General features: G+C 39.2%; 1 protein-coding gene across 2 annotated transcripts in view; it reads right to left on the minus strand.

Moving 5' to 3' along the window:
- dnah6 (dynein, axonemal, heavy chain 6) overlaps positions 1–18,774 on the minus strand; it is a 158,292-nt gene extending 139,518 nt beyond the window's left edge. Inside the window, exons 1-4 of one of the 2 annotated variants that reach the window (XM_031903411.1) lie at positions 18,697–18,774; positions 5,912–6,160; positions 5,395–5,586; positions 1,823–2,082 (exon numbers count right to left, since the gene is read on the minus strand). In XM_031903411.1, coding sequence (XP_031759271.1) covers positions 1,823–2,082; positions 5,395–5,586; positions 5,912–6,160 — 701 coding nt within the window. In that variant the 5' untranslated portion in view covers positions 18,697–18,774. Of the gene's footprint in view, positions 1–1,822; positions 2,083–5,394; positions 5,587–5,911; positions 6,161–18,109; positions 18,162–18,696 lie in introns of those variants that run through there. The other variant, XM_031903410.1, reaches the window with a different exon arrangement.
- Positions 18,775–22,421: the final 3,647 nt, after the last annotated feature.

Raw genomic sequence — 22,421 nt, forward strand, 5'->3', positions numbered from 1 at the left:
AGGGGAAGGACCACTGAGCCTGGGAGCAGAACTAGGCCCCAGTAAGCCATGTGCCCCAGAGTGTTGTCATCCACTTTGGTGAAGTCGGGGACAGGGACCCTGTGAATGAGGACCAGTTAGATAGCAAGTTTTGTTGAGCACTTTTTAGGAAAGTGAGATAGTGAGGGAAGGAAGCAAGAGCAGTTTGGCTCAAAGGAAAGTAGAGTACCCCTCCAGACAGGTACTGTTGCCTTAATGTAGGGGTGTTCAACCTGAGGAGTGTGGTATCCAAGCTGACTGTTCCAGAGAGTGGGCAACTGAACCAGTGGCACTGATCCTGCCCAGGCTCAAGAGGAGTTGGGAGGAGCAGGTGTGCCCCCTCTCTGTGCTGTCCTCAGAGAAATGCTATGCTAAACTGATGTATGTGAGTATATTGCACCAACCCTGCATATTGATTATCTCTGACAATAAACCAGTTCTACTGTTCAACTGCAAGAACATTCTGGCACCCATTTGTTATTCTGCACTGCACACAGCTACAGTGGGTTGTAGTTTCACTACACCATAGCTCCGTTTGGTCACTTCCACATAGCGAAGGCCCACCCTGAAGGATTAAGTCGCGTGTACCCCATGCTCTAGACCTATCTAGCTGTGCTGTTGGCTTTGTTACAGCCAAGAAAGGGTTTCATTAGTTTTACAGTAATAACAATTGCAGCAGATAAGTGATAAAATGAAATCTGAAAGTTTGAATACCTGAATGCATAATCATTAGTAAAACCCAGTGTTTTTCTATGTATTACTGTTTTACAGTAATAACAATTGCAGCAGATAAGTGATAAAATGAAATCTGAAAGTTTGAATACCTGAATGCATAATCATCAGTAAAACCCAGTGTTTTTCTATGTATTTGTTTGTGGGGTAGGAGCTTCATTTATTTCATGCACATTTACTTAATTGTACTGTTTTGCACTGTGAGGACAGGTTTAACCATAGGTATATAGGCTTTAGGCCTACTTAAGGCCTAGAACTAGCAAGAAATTGTAGCAAATGTTTAGACATTTAACATAAATTGTGTTAAGTTGTTTACAGATAAGGAATGATTAACTGCTATATGCTGAATCATACATCGTCACCCCACGCTATCAGAGGACCCCAGATGTCACATGTTGTTTTGGAAAAGTCCAGAAACTTCTGCTATCACGGATGGTCAAACGTCAGGAGAAGCTTCACGAATGATGGACAGATAACAGAGGAATATTGGACAAGATATGAGGGCAGTGGGGGCTTTTGGAAATCCCCCACTGAAGGGTATAAAAAGACATGATAGAATGTAAACAACTTGGAAGTTTCATGTACAATATTGCATTTGTACATTGTTTCCCTATTGATGAAAATTAAACCTTATGTGATTTCTGAAGAACAGAATCTAGGTGGTGTTCTTGCGTTATTTACCCAATTTTTGGGCCTGACAGCACATTGTGCAAGGAGCCCTCTGATCAGTGCAATACCAGTTTTAGAAATAGTTACTCAAAGCATTTAATCATACCTTCCATTTATATCTGGTACAGTTTTAACAATGTATTAATGCAAACAGAATTTTATTGTTTATAACACTTTGGGGATTATGTAACAAAAGGCTCTAAGTTTGGCCAGGAGCAGTAACCCATAGCAACCAATCAGCAAGTAGCATTTACTTAAAACAACCATCTTATTGGTTGCTATGAGTTACTGCAGCTGGGCAAACTTAGTGCCTTTTATTACATATGGGGGTATAAAGCTTGTAAATAAACAAATTCTCCAGGTATTCTTATGGAATATATGTATGAATGAGTTGTAGACATACCTTAGGTTATAGGTATCATAGTCAATGGACGACTTAGGAACAGCAGGAGTCAAATAAAGGAATCCTAGGTGCTTATTTTCCTGAACTATTTTGATCATCTGCAGAGGATCGCTTATTTTTGCTTTTATAACATCTTCTGCTGTTTCAAAAGTAGATGATGGTGGAGAAGAAAGCCGTTTGTATGAGTTTGCACTTGACAGTGCAGTCCGAGGCTGCTTAGGAGGTGTAGGAGATATTATCCTGCAGAAGTCCAGCTGTAGCTAAAATAAAATACAATATAAAAACATAACAAAAATGTCCATCTCTTTGTAGATATACTTGTCAAGTCAATAGGGCTTTTTTTTTAAGGCAGCACAGCATGCAAAGTGCAATATTCAGAAACAAATCTTGTTGTTTTTATCCACAATATAGCATTTTGTAATTGCATCCACTTCAATTTACATGTAATGTACAAATATGGATACAAAGTAGTGCCCATTTTGGAAAATCAAATGCTCACCGCTGACCCTGCTTGCACATGTGCAGTTGGTGGTAGCAGGAAATCAACTTCAACTGCGTATGCGCAAACAGGGTCTGTGTCCCGAAGACTGCTTAGTTGCGGGGAAGATGTCGGCCAGGTACGCAGCTGCGCTACTGTGCTCTTTTAGCTTGGGGTTAGTGATAGGGGCACTTTAAAAAGTTAGAAACTATGCGATAAAGGAGAGGTGAGGGGGGTCAAGGCAGTTCTAGTTAAGGGGGCTTTTATAGACCGGGGGTATAGTTCTCCTTTAAGCTGCAGAATGTGTTGCTGGGATATGTTGTGTTGGCTTAAAGACAGGCTTGGATGACTTCTTGGGGAAACAGTCTCAATTGGTTTTGTATATCTATTTATATGTATTTGTGTGTATATCATTTGTAACTATGCGGTAAGTCTGCAATATAGTACATGTGTGGGATCCCTTACAGAAACCATTATTTAGAAAGCTCCAAAATACAAGAAGACCATGTCCCACAGTCCATTGATCATAAATATGGTGCATGAATCCATATTTAATGTTTAAATGTTTATCTGGAATCCCTTATATAGAAAACCCCGGAACCCAAGTATTCCAGATAATAGATCCTCTACCTGTACCACTGGAATATACTTTCATTACTGTTGTGTTACCTGTTTATGTAGCACATTTAGAGCAAGAAACTCAGGGAATGTTTTGAAGAAAATCCAAGTAAAGGAAATTATCCTGTTATGTCATGAATTTGTGTCCAGACTGTAGCTCTTTTGCTCTTGCTGTTAATGTACTGCAGTTAACTTAAAGTAAATATTTCTGTGCAGGGCTTTATACATAAACTCATTCAGTTCTGCAAATGGCTATGGCCAGTAGTGTGACTGCAATACAGCAGATCTCGCAGGGGGGTCAGATTGTGAGGTCTGCTATATAGTGTTCCCCGCTCCTTAGCCCTCTCCTAAAGATAGGTATTGTAGTTATGCCACTAGCTATAGCCAGTGAAATCTTTCCTTTCAGCTCATTTGCTACCTTGGACTACCACTAGTTTGTATTTTGGTAAACATCCTTCTTCACTTTATAAACAGCTCAGTTTGTGAGTTCCTTATCTAGGTTTGAACAAACAGGGGGCTTCTCAGTGGGCAAGTAATCAGTTATATCCGCTCTTCCTCTGCTCTGCAGGACCAGGAAGTGACAAAAAAAAGTTTAATTTTCTTGTTTAGTGCCAGAAATAGCAATAAACAGATATTTTGTAATTAAAATAATAGGCACAAAGTATGTACAGCAGATATCCATTATTCAGCTCATGTTGAAAAGAGGTTATACTGTCTTGTTAAATTAAACTGCAAAGGCTTAACAGCATGAGCTATACACTTACCAGTGTAAAGTTATACTACAGAAAAGGATTATCTGAACAAACTCAATGTGACATCCAGGAGGTCATGTCTGTTCACTTTTTCTGCAAGGAACTAATGATTTGAAACTCTTTGAGGTCACATGTCACTTTTACTGGAAAAGTCTACTTCAATACTAACAGTAATTAGACTTCACACACACCCATCCCCCACCAGCCTTCCAACCACACAAACACACACTTTTTAAAACATAATAGATATTGCAATTGGAAACATATGTGTGTAGTTACTATGGTACTCTTAAATTGTTAAACGTAGCAATGTAAGCATGCATATTTTCAAGACAGAAAATGTCATATAATTTATTTTTTAAAGGATAAGGAAAGGCTAATAAAGAGTTAATCTCAAGCTGCAGGCATACCTTCAGTTGTCTCAATAGTGCCCTTAAGTTTCCCCATACTTCACCCGTTCAGAAGATCAGAAGCCAAATAGGAAAAAAAACGCTGAGCAGTGTAGAGCAGATTCCCATAATGCATAGCTCCTTCAAGACTTGGCGACTTGTTACTGCAGGCAGCGCATGCGCACACAGCAGGAGGGTCCAGTTGCCATGGCGACGCAGCCGGCGGAGAACTCTGTGACAAGCAGGTGGGGGGCGCGGGGGGGCAGGTGCGGCGGGCGGCGGAGGATTTGTGGCAGGCGCGGGGAGAGGAGGGGGGCTGGCTTGTGCTTTTCAGCCCATATAGACACGCTGGACAAGATGGCGGCGCCGTTCACCGAAACAAGTATGTAGGTTCTAGTAAGTGTATCTCTCTAAATCTCTCATTAGGCAAGCCAGGAATATAGCGTTTTTACACAGCAATAGTAGTACTATTTAATAGTGTGCTTAATAGATTTTGACTTTCCTTCTCCTTTAAGGGATAAATCATTCTAAATTATTCCAGGTGAAAAGCAGCAGCATGCAAATGGGAATTGCTTCTCATTGTGGAACACTAATGCCTGAAGTATGCAACACCTGCACAGCTGTCACCTAAAGACACTGCCCACATATTTTAGGAGGCAGTTATGCAGGTGTGCTATAGTTCTGGAAATTCACAGTCCACAATAGGTACAGTTTCAACTGGTTTGCCATAAAAGAATGGGTAAGAAAGCACAGATACATTTCTTGCAATATAAACTTTTTTATCTTAATCATTCTGCTAATTAATCTTGTTAAGGTTTGTAGTTTCTGTCAGCAACAGAACAACACAACCGTTATAAATAGCCACCCACTGTGTGCTGCATCACTTTCAGTAAAAATGCATAATCTAACATAGCCTTGGTGATTTCAAGCATCAGTGGGGTATGTTTGGGGCATTCTCGTAGCCCACAATTTCACACTGGAGACAAAACACTCAATGTGTTAGTAGCTGTAAAATGGTTTTAAATAAAATCTGTGACCATTGCCAAAATATTTTGCTGAACAGCACTGCTGCATTTTGAAAGTCTTATAGCAAATATCAGATCGGGCAGGCATTTTATTATTAGGAGCAAAACATCAGTGGTCAAAAATTGTGTCACCATTTTTATATTAATCTTAAGCATAGCACCTGCAGCACACATAGTGCTGTCTGACAGACCTCCACTCAAAAACACTTGCTTATCTGAGCAGAACCCAGCCTTTCCATCAGCTCATTTTTTCCATAGCAAGACACTGCGTAATGATAATTTGCATATGAAAATAACAGCTTCTTTTTACCTGTTTTTCTTTTAAGTCATCTGGAAGATCAGGCAATCTTACAGGGGATGAAATTGGTTCAACAGATGAAGCCCTTTGACCCTTTTCTGCTGAAGTGGAACGATGAAGCACACCTCTACTTATCAGTTCCTCTCGGTTCTTCTGAAATATATATTCAGGCTGATGGTGGTCCTGGTAGACCTTTAATACAGGCTTTACAAAAAAGCACAAAATATATGGAATTTAAAGTGCAGATAAAAAATTAACATACAGTATAGACCAGGTAATTGAATGGTATGCTACTGCTGTAACCTTGAAGCACTGGTGCTGAGGCTTTACTGTTAAATGTAATGTTGGTGTCTATTTTTAGCCCACTCAAGATGTTACTAAATTCTCACAATTACACAATTATAGTGTTCCAATGCACATACACATGCACAACTGCTATAAAATTACTATTCTGTGCTTCTGTTTAAATTCAAAAAAACCCTTGAGCATTTCATAACTAGATTACCTTGTTTTCATTTGATATACGTACCAAAGGATCCAGCTTAATAGCCTGTTGACGTTTTCTTGTTTTGGCTCGAGCCTTTGTATCATGTGTAAAACCTAATGCTTGAGGGTTTAGCACCATTTGCTTTGGGGCCAGTGATATAATCCTGTCTTTGAGATTGCTTAGGTCTGACCCTGTAGTGACATCCATGGGAACACTGCTGAATCCCTCATTTAAATGGGAAGGCTGAGATGTATGCAGGGATGAATGAGAAATACTGGTGTTCATTGCCATCTGAAAATTAGGAAGAAAAAGAATTTTAATTTTTGACATTTGATATATCAGTATATTTTAGTAGACTAAATAAGGCACCTTAGGGTCTGTTCCTAGGGTGGCAAGTTTTGGGCGGCAGGCCTTGGGTGCCTATATTTTCCATAGGAAATCCAGTGATGGAGATGGGGGGTTGCGTCACTCTGTTGAAGTGACATCACACAGCTTCGGTGTGTGTGATGTCACATGTAAAATGTAGATGCGTTGCACAACGTAGGGGGAGCCTAGGGCAGCACCGGACCAAAGTACATCCCTGACAGTTGGGCTACCAGATCACTTGAAAATTCAGGTGAAAGGGCTGCACCAAAATAATGTTTTGCCTAATAAAAGAAAACTTAATTTTAAGCAACTTTGCAATATACATTCATTACATATTTGTAATGGTTTTTGAGTTATTTGTATATATAACTGCTATCAATAGCTGTCTTGCGGGAGGAGCCTGGCACTTGCAACATTGTTTAAAAAGTAACAACCAGGAGTTAACAAATGCAATTACAATTTACAAATAACTTTTAAAGCACTAATAATTTTTAATAAATTGATATTGAAAAGTTGCTTAGAATTATGTTTTCTTTTATTAAGGAAAAAATTATTTTTGGGGCTGACACTAATGAACTCTTGCAGTCATAAAATGTCCTCTGTAGTAATATACAAAGTATAATTCAGAATTATTAAAGGAGAAGGAAAGGCTAATTCACTTGGGGGTGCTAAAATGTTAAGCACCTCCAAGTGACTTTAATCACTTACCTTGTACCCCGGGCTGGTGCCCCTGTTAGGAGAAAACAGCACCAGCCTGGGGTACCTGGAGCGATGCGCTTCCTCCTTCCGGCTTTGTTTCCCTAAGACTATCACAATAGGCACATGCGCGGTAGAGTGAAAAGCCGACTTCTCTGTTAAAGTTCAGCTTTTCACTCTACTGCGCATGCGTGCGCTCGCAAAGCAGGAAGCGCTGCAGGTACCCCGGCTGGTGCTGTTCTCTCCGTACAGGAGCACCAGCCCGGGGTAAAAGGTATGCGATTAAAGTCACTTGGGGGTGCCTAACATTTTGGCACCCCCAAGTGACTTTGTCTTTCCTTCTCCTTTAAAGACACAGAAATTCAAGTGTTAATAATTACAATAATGTTTACTGCAAAATATGGAACTACTATTTGAACTACAATAGAAACCCCATTTTATGTTTTTTTCAGGAGACTAGAAACAATGGTGTAAAATCTAGGAAAAAATCAGGGAAATGCATTGCGCATTATATATTAGATGGACCTCAAAAAAAGTAAGTGTAATACACTTTGATCTCATGTTTATTCAGTGATTATTTCACTAAGGGGCACATTTACTAATCCACGAATGTCCGAAAAGCGTCCGAATGCGTTTTTTTCGTAATAGTTAGTAGCTGATCTCATCTTTATTCAGTGATTATTTCACTAAGGGGCACATTTACTAATCCACGAACGTCCGAAAAGCGTCTGAATGTGTTTTTTTTGTAATAGTTAGTAGCTGATCTCATGTTTATTCAGTGATTATTTCACTAAGGGGCACATTTACTAATCCACGAACGTCCGAAAAGCGTCCGAATGCGTTTTTTTCGTAATGATCGGTATTTTGCGATTTTTTCGTAAATTGTTGCGACTTTTTCGTAGCGTTACAACTTTTTCGTAAATTGTTGCAACTTTTTCGTAGCGTTACGACTTGCGCGAATTGTTGCGACTTTTTCGTAGCCGTCGCACCGAGTTCGAAAGTTTCGGATTCATTCAAGCTTCAGTATCGTGACTTTCCTTGGGCCAGGTTGGAGCTCCAGAGCGCCATTGAGTCCTATGGGAGGCTTCCAAAATCATGCAAAGTCTGAAAGGTTTGCCCGCCGTTTATGAGCGCTCAATACGAAAAAGTCGCGACAATATACAAGAAAATCGTAACGGCTACAAAAAAGTCGCGACAATTTGCGCAAGTCGTAACGGCTACGAAAAAGTCGTAACGGCGATGAAAAAATCTCAAAAAATACAAAAAAGTCGCGAAATGTTCGTTTCCAATCCGAATTTTTCCTATTCGGATTTGTGGATTAGTAAATGTGCCCCTAACTCTTTATTTTTGCTAAACTAAGGGGCACATTTACTAATCCATGAACGTGTGAAAAGCGTTTGAATTCGTTTTTTTCGTAATGATCGATATTTTGCGATTTTTTCGTAAATTGTTGCGACTTTTTCGTAGACGTTACAACTTTTTCATAAATTGTTGCAACTTTTTCGTAGCGTTATGATTTGCGCAAATTGTTGCGACTTTTCCGTAGCCGTCGCGCCGAGTACGACAGTTTCAGATTCCTTCAAGCTTCAAGTATCGTGACTTTCCTTGGGCCAGGTTGGAGCTGCAGAGTGCCATTGAGTCCTATGAGAGGCTTCCAAAATCATGCAAAGTCTGAAAGGTTTGCCTGCCGTTTACGAGCGCTCAATACAAAAAAGTTGCGACAATATACAAGCAAATCGTAACGGCTACGAAAAAGTCGCGACAATTCGCACAAGTCGTAACGGCTACGAAAAAGTTGCGACAATTTATGAAAAAGTCGTAACGGCGATGAAAAAAACGCAAAAAATACAAAAAAGTCGCAAAATGTTCGTTTCCAATCCGAATTATTCCCATTCGGATTCGTGGATTCGTGGATAGTAAATGTGCCCCTTAGTCTCACATACTAGGTGTCTTTGAAGATAAATAAACTTATGTTGCCAAATGAGGACGTCCCATAAAAAGTATAAACAAATAAGCCTAAAAAATCCTAAAATGACCTCAACAGCAATAATAAACAATCATGAAAATGGGATAAAATAAAAATGTTTTCTTTGTTGTCCAGTTCTGCCAGCACAGTTAAAACCCTAACCCATAAAACCAATGATAAACTACTGTCCAGGGAGGGGGCCCTCATATGCACAAAAATGTTGTCATAACCAAATAGAATTTTCAAGGTCCCATATACATTTATGTCATATATTTACATCATTCAGATTTCAATTCTACATGTTTAAATGGACTACCATAATCAAGTATATTGGGATATCAATCTATATTCCTATTTAGATATAGGACGATTCTGGAGAAGTTCAACAGACCACTCCTGTTTGTATTATAGTAAACACGATCCTGGATATATCCAGATGAAGCTGAAAATATATAGATCTCCAGTTTCTGTATTGGATTATATAGGCATATAATAGCACATGATACTTCCCACATCTCCCACATCTACTATTTGATGTAAGAGATAAGTATTATGTGCTAATATATGCCTGTATAATCCCGTAAAGGAACTGGAGATCTATATATTTTCAGCTTCATCTAAAATTATGTAAATATATATGGGATCTTAATAATTCTATTTGGTTATAACAACATTTTTGTGCATATGATGGGCCCCTGCCTGAATGGTTGTTGACCATTGGTTTTCATGATTGTGTTTCATTGCTGTTGAGGTAATTAAGTCCCTCATTTTTTAGGCATGTTTGTTTATACATTCTTAGTTTAGCATCACTGGGGTCATTTTTAAACAATGGCTAATTTGCACCTGACCAGTAACCCATGACAACCAATTAGATGTGTGCTTCCATGGTTCAACCTGCAGCAGACTAAAAAAGATAATCCCTGATTAGTTGCTTTCGGTTATTGCCCGGGTGTTAAATATGAGCCCTTGTGTGTTTATTTTCCATACACCACCTTTAAAATAAATTAATGTGGTTCCATGTACCTACAGCATAACAATAGAGACATACATTCCTTGTATATAAGGAGCAGACACAGTCACACTGGAGTACTCTGGCCCCACTGTAGATGTGGCCCTCTAGGACCATCCCCACCCCACTACTTAATATGACTCCCACAGGCTCCCACTCCGATCATGTAACAAGGCTGATAGAGGACAGGCTGCAAGATTAGGGCCCAGCAGGTCTGGAACCCACCAGACTTTTTCCAGGCATCGTAATGGGCCAGTGTGACCCTGGGAGCGGACAGTGCATAATATAAAACAATACAATAATTATATAGTACATCAGAACCAGGTACTATAGGGGAACATGTCCAGCCTGAAGTGATGTCATGGTTGGTTCATGGTACCAATGATTTAATGCCACAACCATTAGGTATTGCACATATTACTTTCTGTAAGTTACTGCCAAAGGGCAAGGGCCTCCTTACTCATGTGTCTCTTAACATAAGTAGTACTTGGTACATGCATACATGTACCTCCATAACAGATGTTCTGTAATACGAACAGACTTTCTGCACAGGAATTTGCATACAACATGTTTAAGTGCCTGAAGGCATGTGAACAGTTTAAAAAACTACACTGTATGTGTCAAGTTATATTCATTGGGACTTGGCTTTCATTAACCCTCTAATTCAGTGATCCCCAACCAGTAGCTTGAAAGCAACATATTACTCACAACCCCTTGCATGTGCTCCCAGTGGCCCAAAGTAGGTGCTTATTTTTAAATTCCTTGCTGGGGGCATGTTTTGGTTGCACAAAAACCATGTGTACTGCCAAACAGAGATTCCTGTAGGCTGCCAGTCCACATAGGGGCTACCAAATAGCCAATAAAAGCCATTATTTGACACCCCAGGAACATATTTCATGCTCCCCAACACTTTTTACATTTGAATGTGGCTCTCATGTGAAAAAGGTTGGGGACCCCTGCTCTAATTGCTAATAATCAGATAGACAAGCAGGCTATTCAGAAACAACAAGGTTAAGTTAGTTGTTCTGCTGAAGGGAAATTGTTACCAGTTAGTGGTGACATTCTTTACTAAACACACAGTACACAAATGTTCCTGAGCAAACAAAGTACATATAATTTAGTAGCTGTTTTGAGATAGATACCCACCTTTATGTGCACAAAAATTAAAAAAAAGCAAAAAAGGACATCTCCAACAATTACATAGTTACATAGGGTTGTAAAAAGAGCAGAGTCCATCAAGTTCAACCCATCCAAGTAAACCCAGCACACACAACCCACACTTACCAATCTATACACTCACATACATAAACTATATATACAACCACTAATACTAACTGTAGATATTAGTATCACAATAGCCTTGGATATTCTGATTGTTCAAAAACTCATCCAGGCCCCTCTTAAAGGCATTAACAGAATCTGCCATTACCACATCACTAGGAAGGGCATTCCACAACCTCACTGCCCTCACGTGAAAAACCACCTACCCTGCTTCAAATGGAAGCTCCGTTCCTCTAATCTAAAGGGGTGGCCTCTGGTGTTTTTATGGGAAAAAAGAACATCCCCCATCTGCCTATAATCCCCTCTAATGTACTTGTACAGAGTAGATCCTTCTCCATTAAGGATACCCCCAACAAACTACCATTCAGTAGATAGTTCGCGTTTATATTATTTCTACCAAAATGCATAACTTTGCACTTATCAACATTGAACCTCATTTTTCAGTTTGCTGCCCAGTTTTCCAATTTTGTCTTATACTTATAGTTTTGCACAATTTAGTGTCATCAGCAAAAATAGAAACAGTACTGTCTATGCCCACCTTCAGGTCATTAATAAACAAGTTAAAAAGCAAAGGACCAAGGACTGACCACTGCGGTACTCCACTAACCACACTGGTCCAATTAGAAAATGTTCCATTTACCACCACTCTTTGTAATCTATTCTTCGTTCAATTCTCTATCCAATTACAAATATTATGTTCTAGGCCAATATTCCTCAATTTGATCATTAACCTTCTGTGAGGTACTGTATCAAACGCTTTAGCAAAGTCCAAGTAGATGACATCAACTGCCATTCCAGCATTGAGGTTCCTGCTCACCTCCTCATAAAAGGCGACTAAATTAGTCTGGCAAGATCTGTTACGCATAAAACCATGCTGGCACAAACCTATAGTATTGTGAACTGCAATGTATTCAAGTACCCTATCCCTTATTACCCCTTCCAAAAGTTTTCCTACTACTGATGTTAGACTAACAGGCCTATAGTTTTCAGACTGAAAACGGGATCCCTTTTTAAATAACGGCACCACATTAGCAATTCGCCAGTCTCTCGGCACCATGCCAGACCTCAACGAATCCTGAAAAATTAAGTGAAGAGGCTTGGCAATCACAGCGCTCAGCTCATTTAATACCCTGGGATGAATCCCATCCGGTCCTGGACCTGTTTACCTTTACATGTTCAAGTCTCTTTTGAATTTCCTCCCGAGTGACCCATGCGTCAGTAGCTAAATTACTAGAACTGGGCATATTAAAAGGGAAGCCTTCATTAGCTGGCTCCTCAGATGTATAGACAGATGAAAAATAAGAGTTCAAAATTTCTGCTTTTTTCCTGTTCTCATCAACCAACTTACCCCCCCATGATAATAAGGTTCCCACCCCTTCTTGCTTCATTTTATTATTATTCACATAATTAAAAAATAATTTTGGATTCTTTTTACTCCTAGCTGCAATATCCCTTTCCATCTCTATTTTAGCTTGCCTGATAGCTTTTTTGCATGCTTTATTTGCTTCTTTGTACATGATGAAAGTTTCCACTGTCCCAGCTAACTTGAATGCTTTAAAAGCAAGTTTTTTCTTACCAACCTCGACACTAACACTTTTATTCAGCTATAAAGGTTTTGCTTTGCGATGCCTCTCCTTGCTTACAAGGGGAATATACTGTTGTGTATACCTACAAAACAATGTTTTAAAGATGTTCCATTTTCTTTCTGTGTCTAACCCCATGAAAAGCCTTTCCCAGTTGACACATTGCAGAGATGCACTTATACTGGCAAAGTCTGCACGTCTAAAATTGAGCGTTTTAGTTACTCCCTTATAGAGCTGTCTCCGCAGCATTATCTCAAAGGAGACCATGTTGTGATCACTGTTCCCCAAATGCTCACCCACACAAATGTTAGAGATGAGTTCAGTATTATTAGATATTACCAGGTCCAAAATAGAGTCATTCCTAGTAGGTTCTTGAACCGCCTGAAATAAAAAGTTTTCATTTAGCATATTTACAAACCTACTAGCTTTTTCTGACTTAGCCACCCCATTACTCCAGTCAATGTCCAGATAATTAAAGTCCCCCATAATAACAACTTGACCCAGTTGTGAAGCCTCCTCCATTTGCAAAAGTAGCTGGGTCTCATCCCCCTCATCTATACGGGGTGGTTTATAGCATACTCATTGATCATTTTCTTTGTGACCTTCAGCCCTACTGACATTTCTACCCAAAGAGATTCGACATTTTCATTGGTAATGTCTTTATTAAATGGCTTTAAATTGCTCTGCCCACACTAGTATAACCTGGTGTTTTATGCAGAAAAGAAAGAAAAGCATACAACCCGTCATGTTATAGAAATCCCAAATAACAAAAAAATTCGGAAGTACTGAAAAAACACGTATAAAACAAAGGTATGGGATCTATTATCCAGTTAGCCTGAGACTTGAGTGTTTCTGGACATGACACCTTTTAGTAATACAGGTTTACAATCTATTATGCAAAATGCTTGGGTTCTAAGGTTTTCCAGGTAAGGGATCTTTCTTTCATTTCAATTTCCATAATGTAAGTCTGCTAAAAATCATTTAAACATTAAATAAACCCTATAGGATTGTTTTGGCACCAATATGGATTCATGCAGCTTAGTTAGGATTAAGTAAAATGTTCTGTCTTACTGTTACAGAGAATAAGCAAAAAAATGAACAACTATTTCTTTAAATAGGACATTATGGGAAATTGCAATTGCAAGGTTTCTGTACAATAGATCTCACACATATGTTGTCATATTTTAAAAAATGAATAATGCCATCTTTGGAAGCAAAGGATAAATGAGGGCAGATGTTCCAATCTAACACTGCAGTAGTGAACAGGATGTTGGAGTTTGATCAGCAACTGTCCTGACTGTACAGGATGTTTAGCCTATTTCATGAAAATGGAAATGTTAAGAGCAAATCTGGGTTTCCTTCCCAGCATTCCCCCACTTGGCATATAGCTTAGGAAAGGGGCTACCTAATAAAATGCTCTTCAAAATGTATTCAGTTATGACAGAAATCACTTTTGCATTTTATTACTCAAATAACAGTTATAATAACCAATGGTTACATATAGGTAAAGGACAATTCTGAATCTAAGCATTCAATGGACAAATTTCCAGCAATACAGTAACCCATAGCAACCAGTCAGAAATGTTATTTTATCAGCAGTAGACTGAAAAAAGGGGGTAATGGCTGATTGTTGCTAAGGCTGAGGGCACATGGCGCATTGGTGCTGCTGCTCTCACCTTAAATTTTTTTCCAGGCTGAGAGAAGCAGATCCACTCTCTACCCTAGCTCCGTTGTCCTGCACTTAAAAGTACAGCTTCCATTGGAGCGGAGGTTGGTCCAAAAATACCTGCTGTATATTTACTGTAAGTGCAGATCAACAGAGCTTGGGTAGGGGTGGATAAGGATGGAAAAAAATGCAGGCTGACAGCAGCAGAGTGGAGCATGCTTTGTGTGCCCTGGCACTAAGGGTTACATAACTGGTTTAAAAATTGCTAGTAAATGAGGCACCCTAGACAGGTTAATATTGATATAACTAATGGCTTTTTTTTTATTAAACTTGCATTTGAGCCTCAACAAACTTAAAAGGGCCCCCTTTGCTAAATAAATTGCAAAATGTGGCCCCAACTGCACATATCGTGGTGTCTTGCACCAGGCTCCAACACCCAGTCATGCTACAGTACATGCATATGCACAATGAACAAGTGTTCCAGAGCCCTTGACAAAATGCATGTCACCCAAATTCTATGTCATGTGTACACTTTCTGAGTGACTGTCCCAGGCTCCAGGTCATGTTCAGTGTGAGCATGCATCTTCCCCAGAGTGGTGCAGGTGGCCGCAGTTCTTGTGGGAGTACAGTTTTCAATTCATACATTTTACCCTCCATATATGTCACAAATTAACTGCATTCAACAATCATCTGTATAGCTAGTCATATGGATGGCAAGTTACATTTTGCAGTTTAGCCACATAATTTACAAATGCAGTGCTGATTTTATGCTTTCCATATAAATGACAACTTACATTTTGCATATTCAAGTACTGTATTTTTTCCTCATTTTATCAGGAACAAAAGGTTTTCCAATTCAGCAAAGTCAAATTATACATATAGCTTTTCATATAGACAACAAGTTAAATGTTGTTGTTCAGCAACATCATATGTAGTTTTGGAACTAGTTCAGTGTATGGCTTTCCCCAAAATGACAAGGTACATTTTGCAACAGCATATACTGTATAATTGTAGCACTGATTTTTGTATGTAACATTTATAGATACACATCACTCCAATAAATAGCAATGTATTATTTTCTAAAAGCTAGCCAGAAGTGATAGAAGGTTTGTTTATTATGTTGGGTTGAAAACCCCAACATACTGTTCTTCGACTTTGGCTTATTTTTCCGCTTCTTCCGCTTCTTCTTCTTCTTAGCGCCCCCCATTTTCTAAACGCTACTCCTCCTACAGTTTTAAGGGTACAATACCCAAACTCCCCACACATCTTCGCCCTATAGCGGAGCAGGTTGCTTGTGCTTTTCTAAGCGATCCGGCCCCCCGTCTTTTTGTGGCGCCGCTCCGAACCCCCCAATTTTCCCATTGACTTTGACAGGGAAGATTTTCAAACTGCTGCCACACTTACAGCTTTGAAGCTACACCCCCCAAACTTGAATAACATAATCATGGGGTCACCCCGAATGAAGCAGCAACATTTGTTGGATGACCCCCAAAGTGGGAGGGGCCAACAACAGCCAATCAAATTTTAATGAATGGCATTAATGAATGGCATTCATCAATTTTATTGGATGCCCAAAAGTGGGCGGAGCTGTGAACCGCCAATCAGATTTTACCTATTGATTTGGTGGAAATTCAACCTGCTGCCATTCTCACAGTAATAACGTCGGGGTCCCCAAACTTTTTACACTTGGTCACTAGGGGACTGCAGTTAAAGTTTTTAAAAGTGGGCGGAGCCACCAACAGCCAATCAAATTTCACCTATTGATTTTTATTGGTTTGATGCCAGATTTTCCAAACTTTGCACAGTCAGTCACTGGGTGACTACGCATTAAGGTTTTTTTAAAAAAAAAAAAAACTCACAAAGTGGGAGGGGCCAACAGCAGCCAATCATATTGTACCCATTGACTTTTATGGGGAAATTGAAACTGCTGCCAAACTTACAGCTTTGAGGCTACACTCCCCAAACTTGAATCACACTGTCATGGGCTCAGCCTGAATAAAAATATGATGATTGTTGGATGCCCAAAAGTGGGCGGAGATGTGAACAGCCAATCAGATTTTACCTATTGACTTGGCAGAAATCCAACCTGCTGCCATTCTCACAGTAATAACGCCAGGGTCCCCAAACTTTGCAGGGTTAGGCACCAGGTAACTGTGGTTCAAGGTAAGAAAAAGTGGGCGGAGCCACCAACAGCCAATCAGAGTTTACCTTTTGACTTTCAATGAGGAAATTCAGCCTGCTGCCATTCTCACAGAATTAACACCAGGGTCCCCAAACTTTTCACAGTTGGTCACTAGGGGACTGCAATTTAAGTTTTGAAAAGTGGGTGGAGCCACCAACAGCCAATCAGAGTTTATCTATTGACTTTCAATGGGGAAATCCAACCTGCTGCCATTCTCACAGTACTAACACCAGGGTCCCCAAACTTTTCACAGTTGGTCACTAGGGGACTGCAATTTTAGTTTTGAAAAGTGGGCGGAGCCACCAACAACCAATCAGATTTCACCTATTGATTTTTATTGGTTTGTTGCCAGGCTTCCCAAACTTTGCATAGTCAGACACTGGGTGACTACGCATTTAAGATTTATTTAAGATGTATTATAATTGGTTCAACAACCAATTAGATTTCACCTATTGATTTTTATTGGTTTGATGCCAGATTTTCCAAACTTTGCACAGTCAGTCACTGGGTGACTACGCATTCAAGGTAAGAAAAAGTGGGCGGAGCCACCAACAGCCAATCAGAGTTTACCTATTGACTTTCAATGGGGAAATTCAACCTGCTGCTATTCTCACAGAATTAACACCAGGGTCCCCAAACTTTTCACAGTTGGTCCCTAGGGGACTGCAATTTTAGGTTTGAAAAGTGGGCGGAGCCACCAACAGCCAATCAAATTTCACCTATTAATTTTTATTGGTTTGATGCCAGATTTTCCAAACTTTGCACAGTCAGTCACTGGGTGACTATGCATTCAAGGTAAGAAAAAGTGGGCGGAGCCACCAACAGCCAATCAGAGTTTACCTATTGACTTTTAATGGGGAAATCCAACCTGCTGCCATTCTCACACTACTAACACCAGGGTCCCCAAACTTTTCACAGTTGGTCACTAGGGGACTGGTCATCCATATGCCTGTCTACACATATAGATGATGTTAGAATGCAATATTTAATTTGCTACTAAATTCCAAGTATATAATTAAATAAATCTACAGAGAACAATAACTTTTAGTGATGATATTAAGTAAATTGACCCTATTACCACAATAATATTAGTTATAGCTGAATTACAGTAATACCATATTCAGATGTATATTGTTCAGTGTTGTTCATGGCAATTGACATGGAACAAAGTCCTTCAACAAGGGAATGATTTAATAATTGTAAGGTGCTGCACTTTATGTGCACTTAAATAAATACTTGGGTTCCGTATTGGACTTATTTTTATTACTTTTGGAAGCAATAATTCTAAGCATACATAACACAATTTGTAAATAGAGCAGGTCAAGAGGTAAAATACACAACAGCTACAGTTGTCAGCGCCATCAGAATAAATACACTACACTTACACTACAGAACATATTGGCAGTAATGAATTTAGAATAAAAACAGTGCTAACCATTTTAAATCCAAATTTGTTAGTTGTGTAAATCAGGGCAATTCATAGAAACTCACCGTCAGTAAAAGTTGCATGAACTCTGGCTGTGTGTACTGTTACCTAGCAACAGTTGGTCACCTGATCTGTCACTCCAAGAAGGCGATACATGCAAACATAGCTATAGGAAAGGAGCAGGGATTGCCTGAGTAACCAGAGCACTGGCTGATTACCATGAAATGAAATTGCTTTCTCCCTATTAAGGATGTGATATATAATGAAACTCTGTATTTATTTTATACTTACTGAGTTCCTGGGTTTATAGCTTAATACATTAATTTTAAGAAGCATATTTATTAATATGCTTCTAAAAGTCCCACAGGAATAAATAGAATGTGGGTGAGATTTTATGTATTAAGAGCTATACTCACATTTTAATAAATGTGCCCCGTACTTGTTAGGGCTATGGGGCACTAGACATTTTTGTTGCTAGAACTTAATCACCATCTAGCAAGTGAAAAAAAACATCCGAAGTTACCTTCCCACAGCTAACTCACAATTCATTATGATAAAAAATATTTGACCAACCGTCAATGTAGATTAAAAGTAGCCCAAATATTTTAATATATGTTAGTGTTAAAAATCAGTGTAATTCATAGACACTCACCAGCAGTAAAAGTTGCACACAAACTTCACAGGCTGCTTGTTTACTGTTACCTAGCAAAGCAGGTAGCAATGTTTTGTATGGAGACCCTATTGTTTGTGTGAATAGGTTCCCAGCCCTTGGTCAGGGAAAGCGTGAGGTGGGGAGGGGCTAGCATAAAATGTATACATAAATATCCTAAAAAATCCCATACCACTATCCTGATACAGTTGGCTAATGTATGTAACTGTATTTACAGTTTATCTATATAGATAGCGCTTGTCTTTATGCAGTGCTGATTTACTCATACAGGTGCTAAATGCTACCATAATAATTTGTAGTAGATAAATCAAAACAATTTATTAATTGTATGCTATAGGTAATTGCACTCGTAAATGAATCCTTCCCTGTGCAATATCCTCATGTGCATTTTAAATGTAAACAATAAGTAAGCAGTATGGGGAAAATGAAATGGGGGAAAACCGGGGACTGCTCATGTTGGACATAAGACTTTATCTGTGTACAAATATAAGGTATTGAAAACCCCCATCAAACACAATTGAGCTCCAAACATCTCCGGACACGTTATGCTGCTAAAACCAGGTCTTTATTATTCCATCTAAAAGCTAGACGCCTGGCGCGTTTCGTGCGCGCACGCACTTACTCATAGGCATGAGTAGCTATAGCTTAGACAGAGTAAGAATGTCACCCTATTCACCAGGGGTGCCAATGTGTTAGGCACCCATCCCTAAATATAATGGTAAACTTAGACACTGGCCCAGCAGGCCCAGGGTACCATTCCATAAGTGCTAAACTGCCATTATATTCTGATGCCCCCATGATCCCCCAATATTCTGAAGATGCTACTGGCATGTGCACTATCCAGAACAGCAGAGAGGATCACTGTGACTAGAAAATAATAGTGGTGCAGCACTTATGGAATAATACCAGGTACCAGGCACTTTTCTAGCAGACAGGATCAGACCTGAGAAATAAGATTAGGTATTATATTCACTTTGGGTGCCTTACACTTTGGTACCCTCCAGTGACCCTCAATAGACACCACTATTACTTGCAGGAACCCCCCAGTAGGAAACTGTGTACACAATTAAATGGACGGTGCCAAGTGGCCCTATGATCCTACCAGGGCTGCTAAAAAATTGTCAAAAAGGCCCTATCAGAACAAGGGATTCCACCATCATAATGTCATAAAAAGACCAACTTTGTAACAATGTGAATGTGAAAACCCACCGATTTGTAGCTGTCTCTAATATGCTTTAAAAGCATTGTACTAAGACTGTACATACTAGTAGTGTTTCGTTTTTCTTAAAACCATCTAATGTATCTAGCTTTACGTCAAGTTCAGAAATAGAATTATAGAACCCTACGGCTATCACTATAAGAAACCCCCTTTTAACAACAGTGACAGTCCCTTTCTGGTTTGAAAAGTTTAATTTTAAAATGACTCAAATGTAAGTCTTCATTTTTTATTTTATATAGCCTCTGAATTATTTGTCTACCTCGTATGCCTCTTTCAAGCTTTAAATGTGGGATCACTAACCCCAGCAGCCAAATTATGTGTTGCTAAGTAAAGCTATATTGTTGTTGTTATTGTTACTTTTCATGAATTATTACTTCAGGATCTCTTCTATTCATTGCCAATTCTCATTGCAACCACTGCCTGGTTGCTAGGGTAAATTATACCATAGCAACCAAATAGGTGCTGAAATTCTAAATTACAGAGCTTGTAAACAAAAAGCTGACTGATTACAAAAATCCAAACTTAGGGACCTATTTATAAAATTCAAGTTTTTTTCCTGATTCAAGATCACTTATTACTTCAGACTCTTTTCTATTCATTGTCCATTCTCATTGAAACCATTGCCTGGTATACTAAAGAGTATACCTATTATTCCTGCTGCAAACCCTTGACCTTGTCCTGTCTTACCACCCATTTTTTTTTTTTGGCATCCTGTCACTCCTCCACTCACTCTAGTACTATTCCGATCTCATATGCCTAGTAGGAAGTGTAGGGGAAGCGGATTACTTTACACAATTGGTTGGTGGCAGCCACACGCCTATCAGGAAATCTGCTGCCTGCAACAGACTACTTAACAGACCATATCAGTGGGGTAACTACCTCCCCATGGGCCTGGATGCAAACTCTGAAATCAGGAACCCCACACCAAAGGGGCCTTTGTCCCCTCCCCGGACGTGCACCCATGTGCACCCGTCATCACCGCAGTGGTGATCTCAGCAGGCCCAGGTGCAGTCACAATCAAACTCCCCCCCATCTTTGTTCCTGCTTGTAAAATAGCTAAGTTGAGTGTACATTATTTCAATGTACCATACACAGAAGGGTTGTTATATTGTATTATGTTGTTGTAACATTGTATTTTCACTTGCCTGTATGATGAAATAACAAAAATTGACTGGATTTCATTTACATATATGCATTTGCATATATGCGTTAATATCTATACACATTAAAAGGCTTTAAGCAAAAATGCTAATTAAAGGACAATGAAAGGTTAATATAAATTAAAAGTAAGTCTAAAGACATTCTTTTTAAGTACTTACTGCATTTCTAAATTCCCAGATCCCTGCTTGCTTCTCTGAGATATGGTGCTGGCAGCCTACAGCAGTGTGAAGACTACAGTGACATCACTGAAATCTCTCTCCCCTTCCTGTAGGTGCCAGCGGCAGCCTTCCTATTCTCTGAGCATGTGTGTAACTTGATCCTGTCTCCTGTTCTGAGCTACACATGCCCACCAGCCAATCAGAAGCAGATCTGGCAGAGGGGAGGGGGGGAGGGACATGTGCAGTATGAAGCAAGGAGGGAAAGGAAGGGAGAATACCTTTTTAGAGATGGCTGCCTGTTCTAGAAAATGTGAATTAAGTGTGACTGAGTAAATATTTGATTAGGTGAGCCAAAAGTGTGGTGTTTTTACTAAACAATAGGAGGACTATTGAGCAGTATGCTTTTTAAATTTTGACTTGCATTCTCCTTTAAGAGTTCAGTGGCAATTTTACTCTGTTAGACCTTATTGTACCAATAAGGATTTCTAAAAAACAAAAGACGTGAATAATTGTAGAAAACTTGACAAAACAACTAAGCAGAGTATGGGAAAAATTTATATTTCAGCCCAGCTGTTCAATATGCACATAACTGCCCATTTGGCAACAAGGGTGGCTGGTTGCTCACCTGTGCAAATGTGATCATCTGTCACAATTAACACCATAGGGTATTACATAGCAATTTGTTTGCAAACTAGGATTCCCATTAGCAAGTGGTTTATGTAAAAGAAAACAAATTAGCATTCCCAACATCTTTTAATATAACCTCTTCTCCTTTTAGAGTGTAAGCTCTTTTGGAAAGGGCTTCTTTACCTCCTGTATGGGTTATTAGTTGTTTTTGTATGTAATCTTGTATGTTCAATATATACACCCATTTATTATACACTTCTGTGGAATATGTTAGCGCTGAGATTTATTTAAAAAACACAGAGCAAAAACAATTAAGAAATAATGATGAATATACAAAATATATAAAATAATAAGTTATTATAAAAGTCGGTTAGCATTAATGAGTTTATTATCCTTGGCTTGTGGTCAAGTTTCCAAATCATCCAACAGGGTTCATTTGGGATGAGGTCAAGAACCTGTCCAGGTCAGTCAAGTTCTTCCAATCTTTGCAAATCAATTTTATATACACACACCAAAAGGATTATTAGGAACACCATACTAAT

The sequence above is a fragment of the Xenopus tropicalis genome, chromosome 1 (assembly GCF_000004195.4).
Source record: "Xenopus tropicalis strain Nigerian chromosome 1, UCB_Xtro_10.0, whole genome shotgun sequence".
Taxonomy (NCBI): domain Eukaryota; kingdom Metazoa; phylum Chordata; class Amphibia; order Anura; family Pipidae; genus Xenopus; species Xenopus tropicalis.